Below are 18,662 nucleotides of genomic sequence, written 5' to 3'. Positions count from 1 at the left end.
AGAAGTTGCATAGAAACAAGGCCAAGCTTCATCTCCATCTGTTCACTATGTTATTGAGAAGATATCACAATGTTTAAAAACCACTAAAGGCCCTTTATACTGTGACTTTGGGTATTTAATCAGAAAAGAAGGAAGGCTAAACTGTGATTATTGAGACATTGGAGATTCACAGAGAAATCAGTGCTTTGAGTGTGAGAACTATGGTCTCAGGAATGAAAAAGATGAATGCACTCATGCTTTTTAATATCTGCATTCACCTTCAGTTAGGCCGGGAAAGCTGATAATTCAAGAACATTAGGAAGAAGTCTGATTCCTTTCAAAGGAAAAGGTACTTGAAGATTAATGAGAAAATAGCGGCCAAGATTTTTGATTGAAATAGTGACAGACTTGAGCCATTATTGTCTAAAACTCAACCACTCTGCTTTGTGTGCATGTTTGGTTTAACGTGAAGTTTCTGTCAGTGATTCAGCATTGCATCACAGGCTGCAATTTTCTGCCTTTTCATCATAATCATTGAAAATCAGCTGATGTCTTTTGAATTTTTGATGTTCATAATGCAGTCCCACTATAAAGTGCTGGAAAATCTGAGACTTTGTTACTGAAGGTAAAAGCGAGAATTTTAACATGGTCTATTAACCCATAATAATATTTTAGCAATGCAGCAAGTCTTAAAGCAAACAGCATTGTGAGTGTATTGTCACTTGACAGGAGAAATTTAAATGCAAGAGACTTTAAAGCTTTTGAAAAAGTTCTTGGTACTTCAGCTTCTCTTTAATGCCAGCAAGCTGGATCTCTGTTTTTCCGACTGACAACAAAGTGTATTAGAAAGCAGAATGTACGTGTCTCAGTGTTGAACAGATCTTTGTGGGGAGCTTTCTTCAACATTACTGGCAAGGACCATTGCTTTGTTATAGTCTGTAAATTCTGTCTCAGTTTGTCCTCCATGCTTTCTGCTAAATGCTGAATCTGTATATTTCTTCACCCCTATGGAGGTCAACGAAAGATTCCATTCAAATTCAGATTCATTCATTTATCACATGTACACAAAAACAAGCAGTGAAATGTGTTACCAACCAACACCACCTGGGGGCAGTGTGCAAGTGTCTCCACACATGCTGGCACTGATATAGCATGCCCACCATGTTCACAAAGCACGCGGCAGCAACAACCACAATACAAGGCCTTACCTCGCATGTGTGCACACACAGTCCACTGGTACCCAGTTCTCCAGCCTCCGAAGAACTCAGACTGGCTGACATTGGGCTTTTGGCTTCCCCTGCGGATTTGCAGAGACTCACCAACCTAGGCTTTAGCCATCAGGCCTCAACTTCTGGACTTCTGATTGACCTTTGGGCTTCGATCCTGTGTATTGACCCCCAGGTTCTCAGATGACAATGAATGAGGACTCCAATCTCCAAGCCTTGAACTCTGAACTCACCAACAGCTGGACCGCAAACATTAGGCTTCAATCTCTGGTCACCGGCCCTCGAGCCTGCTTCCCTCACAGAACTCTGATACCGGAACATGCCAATACCTGGCTGACCTGGGGGTGGGGTACCATCCCTTGTACTCTCTGGTCTGGTGGCCCAGTATGTAACCATGCATCTCCTTTATCACACAGGCACACCACTGGCCGTCAAGGTCAGGCTGGAGCCCAGGCCTCTGCTGTGTCCAAGTTCCTCCACATCCTAAACCAAGGTCCCTTGAGAGGTCATTAGGGATGCCACGAGAGATTGTGCTTTTAAAAAAAAATTTGGTTTTTGAACTTCACGGTGCCAGTACTCGCAGTAATGGGCAATGACCGAGCAGCTCTGTCAGCAACCTCAGCCCAGTATGGCAGTGCGCAGTCGCAGTTGGACCATGTTTATCTGTTTGAATCTACTCTCAGTTTTTGATACGAAATAGGGGAGGCCATTGATAATTGGTGAGCTCAGAGGGGAGAACGGTTGACTGATAATTGGTGAGCTCAATATTGCCTGTAGGGGAGGATGGTAGGCTGATCATTGGTGAGCGCAGTATTACACAGAGGGGAGAATGGTATGCTGGTAATTGGTGAGTCTTGTATTGCACAGAGGGGAGAAAGGTAGGCTGGTAATTGGTGAGAGAGTGCACAGAGGGAGGATGGCAGGCTAATGAGGCACGTGAAGTGCATTTTCCGAGCATTACATGGACTTGCCCAACTTGGGCTATGGCGTCAGCCTCTCCAGAATTACACTTTTCCCAACTTCCCCTGATGTGCTGCTGACTGACTTATGGGAGCAAACTAACTACTAGTGTAGTAGAAAATTGGAGGGGAATTGTCATTTTAAAGACAGTCCAGAGTGTTGATTTGTGAAGAGGAGGTGTGGGATGGAAGAGGAGGATCCTAGGCCTAGGCCTACGGACAATTCTGATACGGTTAATGATGAAGAATTACAATCTTCTGACTATTTCACTGCATTAGTGCGACAACAGACACAAAGAAGACCATGTTTACAATGAAAGCTGCTTCTCAATGTGTTTTCCATGGACTGGTGATCCAAGTTGTCCTGTTCCGCTGTGTCCAGTCTGTGGCAGACAACGTACAGATGCAGCAATGGCTCCAGCAAAATTGAAAAGACTCAACTACAAATCTCAGCCACATGACATGTAAAAGCACAGATTATTTTAAATGACTATTGGAATCCCAAAACAAACAGATTAAAACTTATGAAAATAAAGTCACAGTCAGTAAAAAGCTTCAGGAAGCTTAGTTATTTAGTAGCTTTAAGACCAGTTCACTTGAGCATGTTTTTAAAAAACTGAAAACTGAGACAAAGAACAGACCAGTCTTCTGCTACATACAGAAATCCGGTGGCTCAGCAGAGGAAGAATTCTCAACACTTCAGTATTCTCTATGGAAAAGGATCTTGGTGATTGTAGTGCTGACTTGCAGCAGACTGATAAGCTTGAGAATGTAGGTATTAAGAAAGGGGATGTGCTGGAGCTTTTGGAAAGCATCAAGTTGTTAAGTCACTGGGACCAGATGAGATGTACCCCAGGCTACTGTGGGAGCCAAGGGAGGAGATTGCTGAGCCTCTGGCGATGATCTTTGCATCATCACTAGGGACGGGAGAGGTTCCGGAGGATTGGAGGGTTGCAGATGTTGTTCCTTTATTCAAGAAAGGGAGTAGCCCAGGAAATTATAGACCAGTGAGTCTTACTTCAGTGGTTAGTAAGTTGATGGAGAAGATCCTGAGAGGCAGGATTTATGAACATTTGGAGAGGTATAATATGATTAGGAGTAGTCAGTATTGCTTTGTCAAGGGCAGGTTGTGCCTTATGAGCTTGATTGAATTTTTTGAGGATGTGACTAAACACATTGATGAAGGAAGAGCAGTAAATGTAGTGTATATACATTTCAGGAAGGCATTTGATAAGGTTCTCCATGCAAGGCTTATTGAGAAAGTAAGGAGGCATGGGATCCAAGGGGACATTGCTTTGTGGCTTGCCCACAGAAGGCAAAGAGTGGTTGTAACACAAAAATACAACTGCAGATGCTGTGGATCAAAGAATATGTACACAACGCTGGAAGAACTCAGCAGGTCAGGCAGCATCCGTGAGAAAAGAGTAGCCAATGTTTCGGGCCGAGACCCTTCATCAGGAATGGTGGGGAAGAGAGGGCCGAAGCCCAGTAATAGAGATAGGGGAGGGGGTAGGGCCTAGAGGCGCCAGGTGGAAAACCAATCAGGGGAGAGATAAAGGGGGAGGGGAGGGGATAAGCGTGAAACAACTATAGAGATAAAGAAGCAGAAAGTTGAAAGGGGAGAGAGGCAGAGAGGGACCTGGGATAGGGGAAGGGGGAGGGGGAGGGAATTACCAGAAATTGGAGAATTCAATGTTCATACCACCAGGCTGGAGACTACCCAGACAGTAGATGAGGTGTTGCTCCTCCAATCTGAGTTTCGCCTCTTCATGGCAGTAGAGGAGGCCATGTATGGACATATCTAGAGGGGAATGAGAGGCAGAGTTGAAGTGGGTGGCAACCGGGAGGTCCTGTCTATTGTGACAGATGAAGCGGTCCCCCAATTTGCGTTGGGTCTCGCCGATGTAGAGGAGGCCGCACCGGGAGCACTGGATGCAATAAATTACTCCAGCAGACTTGCAGGTGAAGTGTTGCCTCACCTGGAAGGACACACTGCCCTCCACTCTCTCCGCACTAACCCCAACCTCACCATCAAACCTGCAGCAAAGGTGGTGCCATAGTAGTCTGGTGGATGGACCTCTACCTCACTGAGGCCAAACTGCAGCTCTCCGACACCTCCTCTTACTTACCCCTGGAACAGGACCCCACCAAAAGACATCAATCCACCGTCTCCCGCACCATCTCCACCTTCATCAACTCTGGACACCTTCCTCCCTCAGCCAAAAAACTCATAATTCCCACTCCCCGCAAAGCTCGGTTTTACCTCCCCAAGATCCACAACCCTGACTGTCCCGGCAGACGCATATTTTCAGCCTGCTTCTGCCCCACCAAACTTGTGTCTGCCTACCTTGACTCCATTTTATCCCCCATAGTTCAGTCTCTCCCCACCTGCATCCAGGATGCATCCCATGCCTTCAATAACTTCTAATTCCCCGGCCCCGACTGCTTCATTTTTACCATGGATGTTCAATCCTTATACACATCCATCCCCCATCAAGAAGGCCTCAAAGCCCTCCGCTACTTTTTGGATATCAGACCCCACCAGTTCCCCAGCACCACCACACTCCTCCGGCTGGCGGAGCTTGTTCTAACTCTCAATAACTTCTCCTTTGGTTCTTCCCACTTTCTCCAGATCAAGGGTGTAGCCATGGGCAGTCACATGGGCCCCAGCTATGCCTGCCTCTTTGTGGGTTATGTGGAACAGTCTATTCTCCAAATCTATACTGGCACCACTCCTCAACTTTTCCTCTGCTACGTTGACGACTACATTGGTGCTGCTTCCTGCACCCATGCTGAGCTCATCAGTTTAATCAACTTTGCCTCTAACTTTCACCCAGCCCTTAAATTCACTTGGTCCATCTTGGACACTTCTCTCCCCTTTCTTGATCTCTTGGTCTCCATCTCTGGAGACATCTTCTACAAACCCACTGACTCCCATGACTATACCTCTTCCCACCCCGCCCAATGCAAAAATGCCATTCCTTATTCCCAGTTCCTCCGTCTCCACCGCATCTGCTCCCAGGATGAGGCTTTCCGTTCCAGGACTTCTCAAATGTCCTCTTTCTTTCAGGATCGTGGTTTCCCTTCTGGCATCACCAAAGATGCCCTCACCCGCATCTCCTCCACTTCCCGCACTTCAGCCCTTAACTCATCCTCCCGTCACCACAACAGGGACAGGGTTCCCCTTGTCCTCATCTACCACCCCACCAGTCTCCGGATCCAACATATCCTTCGCAACTTCCACTACCTTCAACAGGACCCCACCACCAAGCACATCTTTCCCTTCCTACCCCTCTCAGCTTTTCGCAGGGATCGTTCCCTCCGCGACTACTTGGTCCACACGTCCCTCCCCACAGAACTCCCACCTGGCACTTATCCCTGCAAGCGCAAATGCTACACTTGTCCCCACACCTCCCCCTTTACCACCATTCTGGGCCCCAGACAGTCCTTCCAGGTGAGGCAACACTTCACCTGCGAGTCTGCTGGAGTAGTCTATTGCATCCGGAGCTCCTGGTGCAGCCTCCTCTACATCGGCAAGACCCGACGCAGATTGGGGGACTGCTTCGTAGAGCACCTACAATAGACAGGACAATAGTCCGTCACAATAGACAGGACCTCCCGGTTGCCACCCACTTCAACTCTGCCTCTCATTCCCATCTAGATCTGTCCATACACGGCCTCCTCTACTGCCGTGATGAGGCCAAACTCCGGCTGGAGGAGCAACACCTCGTATACTGTCTGGGTAGTCTCCAGCCTGGTGGTATGAACATTGAATTCTCCAATTTCTGGTCATTCCCTCCCACTCCCCCTTCCCCTATCCCAGGTCCCTCTCTGCCTCTCTCCCCTTTCAACTTCCTGCTTCTTTATCTTTACAGTTCTTTCATGCTTATCCCCTTCCCCTCCCCTCTTATCTCTCTTCTGATTGGTTTTCCACCTGGCGCCTCTAGGCCCTACCCCCTCCCCTATGTTACTGGGCTTCGGCCCTCTCTTCCCCCCCATTCCTGATGAAGGGTCTCGGCCCGAAACGTTGGCTACTCTTTTCTTACGGATGCGCCTGACCTGCTGAGTTCTTCCAGCATTGTGTATGTAAAGAGTGGTTGTAGACGGGTCATATTCTGCATGGAGGTTGGTACCATTGGGGTGCCTCAGGGATCTGTTCTGGGACCTGGATGAGGAAGTGGAGGGATGGGTTAGCAAGTTTGCTGATTACACAGAGGTTGGAGGTGTTGTGGATAGTGTGGGGGGCTGTCAGAGGTTACAGTGGGACATTGATAGGATGCAAAACTGGGCTGAGAAGTGGCAGATGGAGTTCAACACAGATAAGTGTGGTAGGTTAAAATATGATGACAGAATATAGTATTAATGGTAAGACTCTTGGCGGTGTAGAGGATCAGAGGGTTCCTGGGGTCTAAGTCCATAGCACACTCAAAGCTGCTGCACAGGTTGACTCTGGTTAAGAAGGCATATGGTGTATTGGCCTTCATCAATCGTGGAATTGAATTTAAGAGCCAAGAGGTAATGTTGCAGCTATATAGGACCCTGGTCAGACCCCACTTGGAGTACTGTGCTCAGTTCTGGTTGCCTCACTACAGGAAGGATGTAGAAGCCATAGGAAGGGTGCAGAGGAGATTTACAAGGATGTTGCCTGGATTGGGGAGCATGCCTTATGAAAACAGGTTGAGTGAACTCGGCCTTTTCTCCTCGGAGCGACGGAGGATGAGAGGTGACCCGATAAAGGTGTATAAGATGATCAGAGGCATTGATCGTGTGAATAGCCAGAAGCTTTTTCCCAGGGCTGAAATGGTTGCCACAAGAGGACACAGGTTTAAGATGCTGGGGAGTAGGTACAAAGGAGATGTCAGGGGTAACTTTTTTTACTCAGAGAGTGGTGAGTGTGTGGAATGGTGGTGGAGGTGGATACGATGGGATCTTTTAAGAGACTTTTGTATAGGTATCTGGAGCTTAGAAAAATAGAGGGCTATGAGTAAGCCTAGTAATTTCTAAGGTAGGGACATGTTCAGCACAACTTTGTGGGCCAAAGGGCCTGCATTGTGCTGTAGTTTTTCTATGCTTCTAGGGTGTTTGAGCTGAAAGGTGAATTGCAGGAGTACTTTCAAGAAAATAATAGGGCAGATTTTGCTCAGTGCTTTGAAGATGAAGTAAGGCTGCATAAACTAGCCTACTTAACAGCGATTTTTTTTTCATCATATGAAGCAGTTGAACAAGTCTCTGCAAGGCCCTGGAGAAAATATTTTGACTTCAAGTGACAAAATTGTTGGATTTAAAATGAAACTGAATCTTTGGAAAAATCATGTTTCAAAAGGAAGTCTTAAAATGTTTCCACTGCTGCTTGGGCTTTAGAGTGAGGAAGGATATCAGAAAGACTCGAGTCTTATTGAAAACCACCTGGAAGAATTGTAGAGCAGACTTCCTCAGTAGCTTCTTTGACTCATATGTTCTGGTCTTGTCCTCTTTTGGAGAACTATTGGAAAGATATTTTTGATATTATTTCAACAGTTTTGCGTATTGATTTACATTCTCATCCTATTTCTGCAATTTTTGGATTACCGATGGTGGAACATAGTTATTTATCTACTCCAGCTCGTCGGATGATTGCATTTATTACATTAATTGCCACAAGATCCATTGTATTGAACTGGAAAGAGATTAATCCTCCTACTACATTCCAATGGTTTTCCCGAACTATATCTTGTTAAAATTTAGAAAAAATCTGAAGTGTCACCTTTGACCCTTCAGTTCAATTCGAAGAAACTTGGAGACCATTTATTCAACACTTTCAAATGATGTAACTTGACCTTTTCCGAATCCTTTTTATTATCCTTAAACATTGGGATAGAGGAGCTGAGTTATTGACGTTATTATAACCATATAACAATTACAGCACAGAACCAGGCCATCTCTGCCCTTCTAGTCCGTGCCAAACGCTTACTCTCACCTAGTCCCACTTACCCGCACTCAGCCCATAACTCTCCATTCCTTTTCTGTCCATATACCTATCCAATTTTACTTTAAAATGACAATACTGAACCTGCCTCAACCATTTCTACTGGAAGCTCGTTCCACACAGCTACCACTCTCTGAATAAAGAAATTCCCCCTCGTGTTACCCTTAAACTTTTGCCCCCTAACTCTCTACTCATGCCCTCTTGTTTGGATCTCCCCTACTCTCAATGGAAAAAGCCTATCCATGTCAACTCTATCTATCCCCTCATAATTTTAAATATCTCTATCAAGTCCCCCCTCAACCTTCTACACTCCAAAGAATAAAGACCTAACTTGTTCAATCTTTCCCTGTAACTTAGGTGCTGAAACCCAGGTAACATTCTAGTAAATCTTCTCTGTACTCTCTCTGTTTTGTTGACATCTTTCCTATAACTCGGTGACCAGAACTGTACACAATACTCCACATTCGGCCTTACTAATGCCTTGTACAATTTTAACATTGCATCCCAACTCCTATACTCAATGCTCTGATTTATGAAGGCCAGCATACCAAAAGCTTTCTTCACCACCCTATCCACATGAGATTCCACCTTCAGCGAACTATGCACCATTATTCCTAGATCACTCTGTTCTACTGCATTCTTCAAGGCCCTAACACTTACCATGTCTGTCCTATTTGGAATATTTCTACCAAAATGCAGCACCTCACACTTATCAGCATTAAATTCCATCTGCCATCGTTCAGCCCATTCTTCTAACTAGCCTAATTCTCTCTGCAAACTTTAAAAACCTACTTCATTATCCACAACGCCACCTACCTTAATATTGTAATTGATTGTATCCGATGTAATATAATAGCCCAGCTTTGTTTAGTTTGGTTTTGTTTATTACAGTTTTTTCATTTCTAATTTGGGTTTTTTTTTGGATACTTTTTTTTATCATGTGTTATCTATAGTTTATACTTGTAAATACCTTTTTCCAACAATGTAATCTGAATGTCTCTATACTACTATTGCTATTATGCCTATGAATTTGAAAATGAATAAAAAGATTTAAAAAGAAAGAAAGAAAATTCCTCCCTTTCAACATAAGTGTATGACTGGGTGAGGGACCCTTTCTCTGAATCATCTGCTCAGTGTGAGAACTTGACTTTGAGAGAAGAGGAAAAACTTTGTGATCTGCACTCTGATCATGCACTCAAGATGAAACTTCCTGACCTGACATGCACAAATTCTGGATTTCTGTGAATGAAGAGTATCCGGCCATTCATAGGAAAGCAATTAACAGTTTGCTGCAATTTTCAACTTGCATGTATGGTCAAGTTTTTTCTTGTTTAACAAGCATCAGGGACAAGGATAGAAATTGTCTCATTTCAGTTGAAGATGAAATTCGTGTGTGTTGATCTCAAGTTCTAGCCAGAATTGAGAAATTTATTGTTTGCCTTATGAGTTTTAACAATTTGTAGAAGGGAAAGAAAAAGATTAATTTCAAGAAAGGTAAGCTAAGCTTATCTATATTTTTTTCAAGGAAGTTGTTTAAAAAATTAATTCTCTACTCAAAACAGCATTAACAATTATTTTTGGATTATTATATCCACAACTTACTGATCAAACTGAAGTACTGTGAACTGTAGATATAATAATTTTTATACAGGGGTTCCCTGATACCTGAAAATTATTTCAAGGGTTCCTCCAGAGCAAAAAGGTTGACAAAGAATGTCCTAGACCATAAGCTGACCCCTAACTTCCCCTGATAATCAACTAACTTCCATAATTGATTATGGAAGGTTGAGGCGACACATTAGTGTAGTGCTTAGCACACCACTTTACAATACCAACCATCCAGGTTCAATTCCCTCCCGCTGTTTGTAAGGAGTTTGTACATTTTCCATATGATCATGTGGGTTTCCTCCAGGTGCTCGGGTTTCTTCCCGCAGTCCAAAGAGGTACCTGTTGGTAGGATGATTGTGGAGTGACTAGGCTTGGGTTAAATCAGAGGATTGCTGGATGGTGTGGCTCCCTATTCTGTGCTGTGTCAACATAAATAAATAGTGTTTGGAAAATTTGCACATAATTAGACGGCACTTCTTGCAGTCCCAACATGTGCTGTAAAGTAATGTGGGAAGTGCAATCAGAGTTTTTCATGTGCTCTAAAACTGTTCAGAAATTGATATGATCTTGAATGCAGATATTCTGGTAGGTACCCAGCACTCGCACTGTTAAATCTGAACCCCTTCTCCCAAGACTAGACTTTCTTTGACCAGTCTGTTGCTGCTTTACCAGTGTGCTTGAAAAGTAACTTGTTGACCAGGAGTCAGTGTGTGGATGTTGCTGCTTGAACTAAGCTGACCAGTATGAAAGTGGACTGGGAACCCTTTTGTCATTGATTGGAGTCAGATTGTCTGCTTTTTTTGACAGCAACCTTTTGTATTCCTGTGCTCCAGCCTTTTGGTAGGTTATCACGGTAGCGGTGAACAGAGTATGTTCTGTAATATAGTGCCACAGATTTTGCCGCCAAAAGAATGAGTTCAATTGTGCTTCTCATTCTTGACTGTAAATCATACGGCAGTGTGATGAGGAAGGGCAGTCTCTGAATTGTCAATCACCATAAAGTTGACATAATCTGCTGTTTCTGAGAGGCAAAAGCTGTTCTACTTTATTCTCACAAAAACAGCAGATTATCCTTATTTTTCCCATGAGGCTAATAAATTTATTGCAAATGTATATTATTGCCAATTACATCTGACACAATGTTAGGGTTAACAGAATAAGTATCATTTTAATAAGGAGTTTTAGGTTTCTGCAATTCAATCTCCCTCTTGGGTGCAGAAGGGGAATTGTAGAAATGATGCCCTGGATCCTATAGGTAGTAACTTGACTTGAAGTTATTACTATTTATAGAATAATGTTTATGTGTTGTTTTACTTCTCTCTGTCTTCTGTCTATTTTCTTTATAATTTTCTCAGTTTTAGTCCAACCTTTTAACCTTTCGCTCATATTTTTTCAAATTTTGCTAGTTAAAGCCTGCTGGTCCTTCGCTTTCCTAGTATGCATTATCCATTAGGAGCTCACACATATAATACTTTGCAGGGTAAAATCCTGTCCAGCTGATGTGTTTGGGAAGCCATATAACTTTTTGGGTAGGGTAGAGTAGGGGCCAACTCTTTGACTGCTAAGGCCCTAAACTTTCAATATCACCTCCTTCCTTTTAAAATATATTTCCTTCGAGCCATTCTTGATGTGTCTTTGGCCATTTTTCTAATTGGGAGGAGGAGGTTGTTGCTATTACTGTATTTGTAAGTAATACTTGTCCTGAGTGTTGCTGAAGGACACTCGTAGGGCACTATTCTATTTCCCATACCTTGCACAATATAGCAATTCATTAGTTCTTTATTTTAAAGTTTAGAAGCACACTAATGCCACCATTAACGAGGACAATGTGCTGGAGAATCTGGTAAAGCTGCTATGTCAGAACTCCTGCAACCTGACCTCCAGAGCTGTCAGTATACTATTTTCATATTCTCCCTGTGACTGCGTGGCCTTTCTCTGGGTCCTGCATCTTACTCCAGCGTCTCAACAATGATGTGCTAGTTGGTAGGTTCATTAGCGGTTCTGCATTAGTGGTCCTTAGTTTGTAGTTAGGAGATTAATGTGAATGAGGTAAGAATAAAAAGAGTTCAGTACAGGATTGGCATAAAAAGCATGCTCAATGGTTAGGGCAGTCGAAATGTGCTGGATGGCCTGCTTTCATGCTGTGTGACTCGATTTCCATTAAATCTAATCGATCATTGCTTTCTTATTTTGTTGGCAGGTCCTCAGACTATGGAACTACCTATATAAAACTGAACTTGCAGTCTGGCACCACCAACATAATTAGCAATTTCTACATTTGCCCTGCCAACAAGAAGAAGGTATGTGCAAACTGGACTGTGAAAATGTAGAAAGAGGAAGAGTGGGGTTGTACCGGCTGGCCATTTTAAAGACGGGGAGTGCCCACAATGTCATTTATTAAAAGATGTTTGATGTTTGCTGTTTGAAATTGCTGCTGCACTTTGCATGCATTTGACACAATACAACGGGGAAGCTAAAGCCAGATCACAAGAGATTTCTCAAGCAGATGTTACTGTTTCGCTTTGCATAAATAATTGGTCTATTTTTCTTCAGCTTTTTCTTTGTCCAGTGCTTGATATGACAGCAACCGGCATAAAGTCTATTCCTTGTCAAAAGGTCTTTCTTTCTCTTGTGATTGTTGAAAAGAGAAAATTAGGTAGAAAGAAGAAGCTGTTTAAAAATTCACAAAATCAGGCATAAAATTAGATCCATTGTCAGGGTAGCATTAAGCCAGTACTACTCCAGAAAGTTGACAAGCCGACACAGGTTCATATGGTATGTTCCAGCCTGTAATTAGTAAAAAAAAATACTGTTGATAGATTCTTTATATGCATTGAACAAATTGGTATGCTGGTTTCTGTTTGAAAGGCTTAAGTTTTAGTGTAAAATTTCACATTTCTTTCAGTTTTTCCAAAACATCTGGATTATCTTTTGAGATAGCAGAACAGCATAAACACCTGCTATATAACAGCTTTTTTTTACTGATTTCCACGTTTTCTTTGTTCTGTTAGATTTTTATGCTAGAACCTGTTAGCTTAGTATTTAAACTAAAAATGTCTGCATTTTGAATATGATTAAATTGTAGCTGGGCAATATTTCAGTCCTGCTTCATTCATTCAAAAAAGGTGTCCGGTTGATCAAGCAAACAGCACCAAATTGTATTTTGTTTATTAGCATGTGTAAGGCAGTTCAAGGTTATTTCAATGATATGACTACATCAGTTTGACAGATTTGTGCAAAATAATTGCTTGGATGGTATTTTTCAGCCTTGTTCTGTGTCATTTTCAGTGGAATTGATAACCCAGTCTTCGAAGTTGTCCCTCAGGCCATATGATGTTCATACAACGTTTTCATAACTGGCTTTTATGCATGTTCAGTCTTCACTTGCAAACAAGACAAAATCCCCTAAATTCAGTGATTTTGCAAAATGCTATTAGCTTCAACTATATAGCTTTAGGCACTGTTTAAAATTGGGAGAGAGCTTATAACATTTAGTCACATCAAATGAGAAAATGTAATATTTTTAAGTGTTGAGAAGCTGTTCAAGACAGGATTGGCTGTTAATCTAAAAGTATTAGGAAATATTATTCTTGCAAATAATGTGGTTTTCGTAGTGTTGCTCAGAAGCAGAGCCATTCTGTCGAAGTAACTGCTGTCGCCCGATAATCAAATAAATAAATACAATCACTGGGCCAGAGCAAATGCAGGCTTATAGCTCAAGTGTTTTTTTATTTTACTGTGTACAAGGAGAAAAACGTGGGCCTCTGCCACCTGTACCGTCCTGAAGTCTAAACAGAAAACTCCGATTTTTATACAGAATTGGCTTATTAGTTATCAATATTGGTCGTTTGCAAATTGTATGTGTTTGAATTCTTTATTCGCAAGATCCGACTCCATTCACAATAGAGGTGTTAAAGTCGATCAAAACTTCAGGTGGACAGCCGATGACGTTTTGAAGTTAGTTGAAGACAATAGAGCTTGAGTTGTTGGGTATCTTTCACATCCTTCTGCTATCTTGTCTGTCTCTGGCACCTCCTGTTGTGTAAAGGGGGTGCAATGTTTTTGAAAGACCTTTCTGGAAAAGTCTCAGTACAGTGCTTTACTTGTCTGGCTTGAGTACACCCTGCCACAGCCAACCCAGTCTATCTGGTCTACAATAAGCAGAAGTGTCTCCGATGGTCTCGCTTCAAAAGCCTTACATGACTACAACTGCCGAGGGTACACTTGTTTTAATATTTGCCTTACTACAACTACCACAATTGTTTTGAAGTCAACTTCAAAAAACAAATTACAGTTTTTTGAATTTAGTCATACCTCCATAAAGTACAAAAACATCACTAGATTTCTGCCTGTTCCTCATTATCCCTTGCCTCAAGAAACCAAACCTTGACCTTGTTGTTGGTCCATCTTCCACTATCCCCTCTCTGAAGTCCTTGAATGTGATGCAACTTCCCAAACTTGTGTCCATCTTTCCTGCCAAATAGGGTTTGAATTTCCCTATTTGCCCCAGTACAGAAAAGAAGCAGCACATTGTCATCTTATTATAACCATACAACGACAGCATGGAAATAGGCCATCTCGGCCTTTCTAGTCCATGCTGAACGTTTCTCTCACTTAGTCCCACTGACCCGCACTCAGCCCATAACCCTCCATTCCTTTCCTGTCCATACACCTATCCAATTTTACTTTAAATGACAATATCGAACCTGCCTCTACCACTTCTACTGGAAGCTCGTTCCACACAGCTACCACTCTCTGAGCAAAGAAGTTCCCCCTCATGTTACCCCTAAACTTTTGCCCACTAACTCTCAACTCATGTCCTCTTGTTTGAATCTCCCCTACTCTCAATGGAAAAAGCCTATCCATGTCAACTCTATCTATCCCCCTCATAATTTTAAATACCTCTATCAAGCTCTCCCTCGACCTTCTACGCTCCAAAGAATAAAGACCTAACTTCTTCAACCTTTCTCTGTAACTTAGGTGTTGAAACCCAGGTAACATTCTAGTAAATCTCCTCTGTACTGTCTCTATTTTGTTGACGTCTTTCCTATAATTCGGTGAAAATTATTGCTTAATCCTCTTGTGTATTTCGGATCCTTACTCTGTCAGGCTGCGTGGGTGTCAGCCATCTTATCCCATTGTTACCCACCAATGGGCCAACACCAACAATTGCGTTCTTGTCCTGTGCCAGTTTCTGCTTTTTGCTTCTTCTACTCTCTGTACAGCATGGTCATCTGGAGTTGTGGTAGCTGTTTCCTCATGTACTCTGACTCCCAACTTATCTTTTAATGATTACTCTGACTTTTCGATGACTTTGTTGATTCCTCAGCTACCTCCAAATGATTAAATTCTTTGTCTAACACCTAATTCTGGAAGAGCTGAAGTTTCAGCTCAGAGGACTGAAAGCATCATCTTAATTCCTCAGTTCAAACTCCATTCCCTGGCAACTTATCTCATTCATTTTTGTGTAGTTGTTTGAGACTAGGCTGTTCACAACCTCTGTTATATTTTACCTTAGCATCCTGCATGGAAACAAGCCATTTGGCCCAGCATGTCCAATGGGGACTCGTCCATATTAATCTACTCTTCCAGCAGTTCCCTGATAGCCTTCTATGAATCCATGTTTCAAGTGCTCTTCCAGATGGCTCTTACATATTGTTAGTGACAGCTTCTTTCAATATATTCCAAGTTGTCATCACTCTGGGTAGAAAAGGTCTCAGACCACTTATCCGTGCAATTAAGCCCTTCCTTTGGAGGTTCATCTAGATCTGGGATGCTACAAATTCTCTCTTTTGGGATCCAGCACTAACTTCATTTTCCCAGTCTACCATTGAAATCTACCATGATGATCATGCTATTGCCCTTATTACATGCTGTTTCTGTTTCCCATTGAAATTTGTATCCCATATCCTGCCCATTTGTATCCCACATCCTGGCTTCTTTTCTTACCCTTGCAATTTCTTAACTTTCATATGGTTAAAAATATCTGCCAGGTAAGGCATATACAATCCTTTTTTTTTCAAACTGTTCCAACAGTGGTTTTGTTTTCTTCCAGTATTTTAATATTTTGTATGGTTTTTAAGTGATTTGTTTGATAAACTTGCAAAGAAATAAGTAATCTGTATGTTAAATGGTGTAAGATATTCAAGAAATTTGTATGCCAAGTAAATAAAATGAGGTGGGTTTTGCAATTTATCTGAAGTTTTAACACTTTTACTGGCTTTTGGATACTCAGATAGACACAAAGATTCCAGTAGTAGCTTGGGCATCGTGTTCCTCCTGGAATTTGGCTGTTTCGTATGGAGTCGCGTGGTATTAAAAAAAACCATGCAGCCTTATGGAGAGTTAAGAATTCTCATTTGAGCTGTCCAGTTTGCAAAATTCTTGTTAAAATAAAAACAATTCACCTCCTTTGCATTGATCAACAAGCTATTGTCGATGGCCAATAATGGAGAGCAACGTTGATGACTGCATCACAAATGTGAGAACATGCAACTTCATCGTTTGGTGGCTAAATGACTGCTAGGTGCAGGGTTGCCCGATGACTGGTCAGTTGTGAAGCACTAGTGTCCTCAGACGGGAAGACTAGTGGTGGGTCTAATAACTATGTAATTTTAAAGTAGTGATGAGCGTGCGGTAAACTTGACATATTTGTAACAACTGTGATGTGATGTGAAAAATCTGTGAATTCTATTGGTGACAAAGTCATTGGTACTGCTAATACTACTATGGTTTGCTAGCATCATTCAAGGAAATGCAAAATTTCATTTAGAGGTTAGTGAAAGTAAAGATGTAATTTTTTTCCCATCCAAGTTCACAGACCCTCTGGAATCTATCCACAGATCCCTGAGGGATCCATGTGGATCCCCCCCCCACCCCCAGGTTAAGAACCCCTGGTTTAGATACTAAAATATTATGAAGGTACTTCACTCCATCACCTACTACGTCTTCATGTGATTCAATGTTGCATTGTTAAAACATGTTGCCTCTAAATAATTCCAATCCATTTTAGCTGTCTTCCTTTGCTCAATAGTTCTAAACTTAATTTGAACCACCTTATTTACTCAGCATCCTACTCTTTATAGAACATGCATTGGGTCTTGGTTAAACAATTCATTGATTTTAAATTTTCACTTTGGTTTTGAAATCCCTTCATGGTTGGTCAGCATGCTTTAACTTCTAAAGCTGTAAGCTCAGAATTTTATTTGCCTCTTCACTTCTCTTTCATCTTCAAAGCACATTTGAATGCCGACATCTTAGACCAAACTTCTGGTTACCTCATTGTAATGAATGGTTTCACATCATTTGTTGTGGATATAACCTCTGGAGACCCTTAGGATATTTTACTATGTAAAAGTTGGGGTGTGAATGGAAATTGTTACTGTATTACAGATGATGAAATCTGAAATTGTTCAATACTTTTGCAAAATTATTTTTTCTGTAGGGATATTTAATAATTTAAAAATGCATTAGATTGAAAAACAGCTCTCTGGATCTTCGTGCCATGCCCTTGTGTTTAGTTTCTGCCATAAGTACTTGTAGATAACATCTGGGTTGAAATTTCTAGAGAAATGTTCCTAAAACCTATTGTTCGCTTCTAGAAATATGACATTGTTCCTTTTGAATATATGATGTATATTATTCCCATGGCCTACGTATGCAATTATATACAGCCTTTGATTGACACCACTTAGCTGAAGTTCTCTCAAGGACCTGAGGTTTATTGACTATCTGGAACAGATCTTGAACAAATGGCTTCAGTTCCAATCTGCCAGTCAAGTTAATGAACCCGGCCACAGCTGGAGAGTCTGACTTGTTAAGCTTCTTTGAGGCATACTTCTCTGTTTCCTAACGAATATAAATTGTTGCCTTCACAGGATACTCGCCAGTAGTGTCCTTTCCCGGCCTTCGCTCATCCCCAGCTTATCCCTTCCCTTCCTATAATTTCCCGGATGTCCTTGTCTATGCTGATGCTTTCTGGATGTTGGTCAAAATGCCAATTGAAGCCTTTTGAACTCAGCCCCTATCACCATACCTCCACTTAACGTGATTTTTTAATACTCGCACGATTTTTTTAATCTCACAAATTCACTTTCCACTGCTGAAGTCAGAGCATTAAATCCGCTTGCATGTTAAAGCTTCACTCCACTCTTTTAAATAGGGTAGGAAGTCCAGAGTTTGAGAGCTCCCTGCTTTTTTCTTAATATGCAAACAGAAGTTCACAGAGGATAAGTAATTAAAAGGATCTTGTAAGATGACCCAAAGGGCATTGCAGGCAGATAGAAGGCCAGCACAGACCATAGGTGCAGACAAAGCAGGGGATCAATCCCGTTGAGAGCAGGATGATTGTGATAAAAGAGGTGTTCACGACTGAAGGACAGCTGCAAATGAGAGTTAAATTAGAAATGTAGAAAGGACACAAGAAGAAAAATATCAGGAATGAAAAATAACAGAGCAATGAATTAGGACTGTACTGTAATGGGAGACAGTGTATTAAAACTGGTTGCCTTTTTAAAGGAAATGTATTGTTGCCAGAAGGTGGGGTGAGGTTGGGGCAGATTGATGAGAATAAGACCTTATGGTGATGCCTTGAACACTTTTACTAGAAATATTTCAGAAGATTAATTTTATTTTGCTGCGGTAGCCATATCAAATATGAAATTAGATGACGTTGAATCAACAGATGTGAGGCACAGAATTGCATTTATATAAATGTATTGCCCGTGTTTGCAGTTTTCCATTAAGCGATCATTCTCCATCACCGTTATTGGATTATTTATGAGAAAAATGGCAGTCATTATTTGTGCAGATAATTTCAGTGCTGAAAACAACACTGTGCATTTGAGTCAAGCTTGTGTGCGCACAAGCATGGCGTCTGTCAGCAAGTGCAAACTTGCACACGTATATGGATAGTGTCAGGCACAG

The 18,662-nt window shown here is 41.9% G+C and overlaps 1 protein-coding gene across 1 annotated transcript in view; it reads left to right on the top strand.

The window, feature by feature from the left end:
- The window catches only part of sorcs2 (sortilin-related VPS10 domain containing receptor 2), a 727,841-nt gene that overhangs the window by 257,161 nt on the left and 452,018 nt on the right, over window positions 1-18,662 (top strand). Inside the window, exon 3 of the mRNA XM_059964841.1 lies at window positions 11,938-12,037. Coding sequence (XP_059820824.1) covers window positions 11,938-12,037 — 100 coding nt within the window. The remainder of the gene's footprint in view (window positions 1-11,937; window positions 12,038-18,662) is intronic.

The sequence above is a fragment of the Hypanus sabinus genome, chromosome 3, assembly GCF_030144855.1.
Source record: "Hypanus sabinus isolate sHypSab1 chromosome 3, sHypSab1.hap1, whole genome shotgun sequence".
Classification (NCBI taxonomy): Eukaryota; Metazoa; Chordata; class Chondrichthyes; order Myliobatiformes; family Dasyatidae; genus Hypanus; species Hypanus sabinus.
This window is presented reverse-complemented; position numbering and strand designations above follow the sequence as displayed.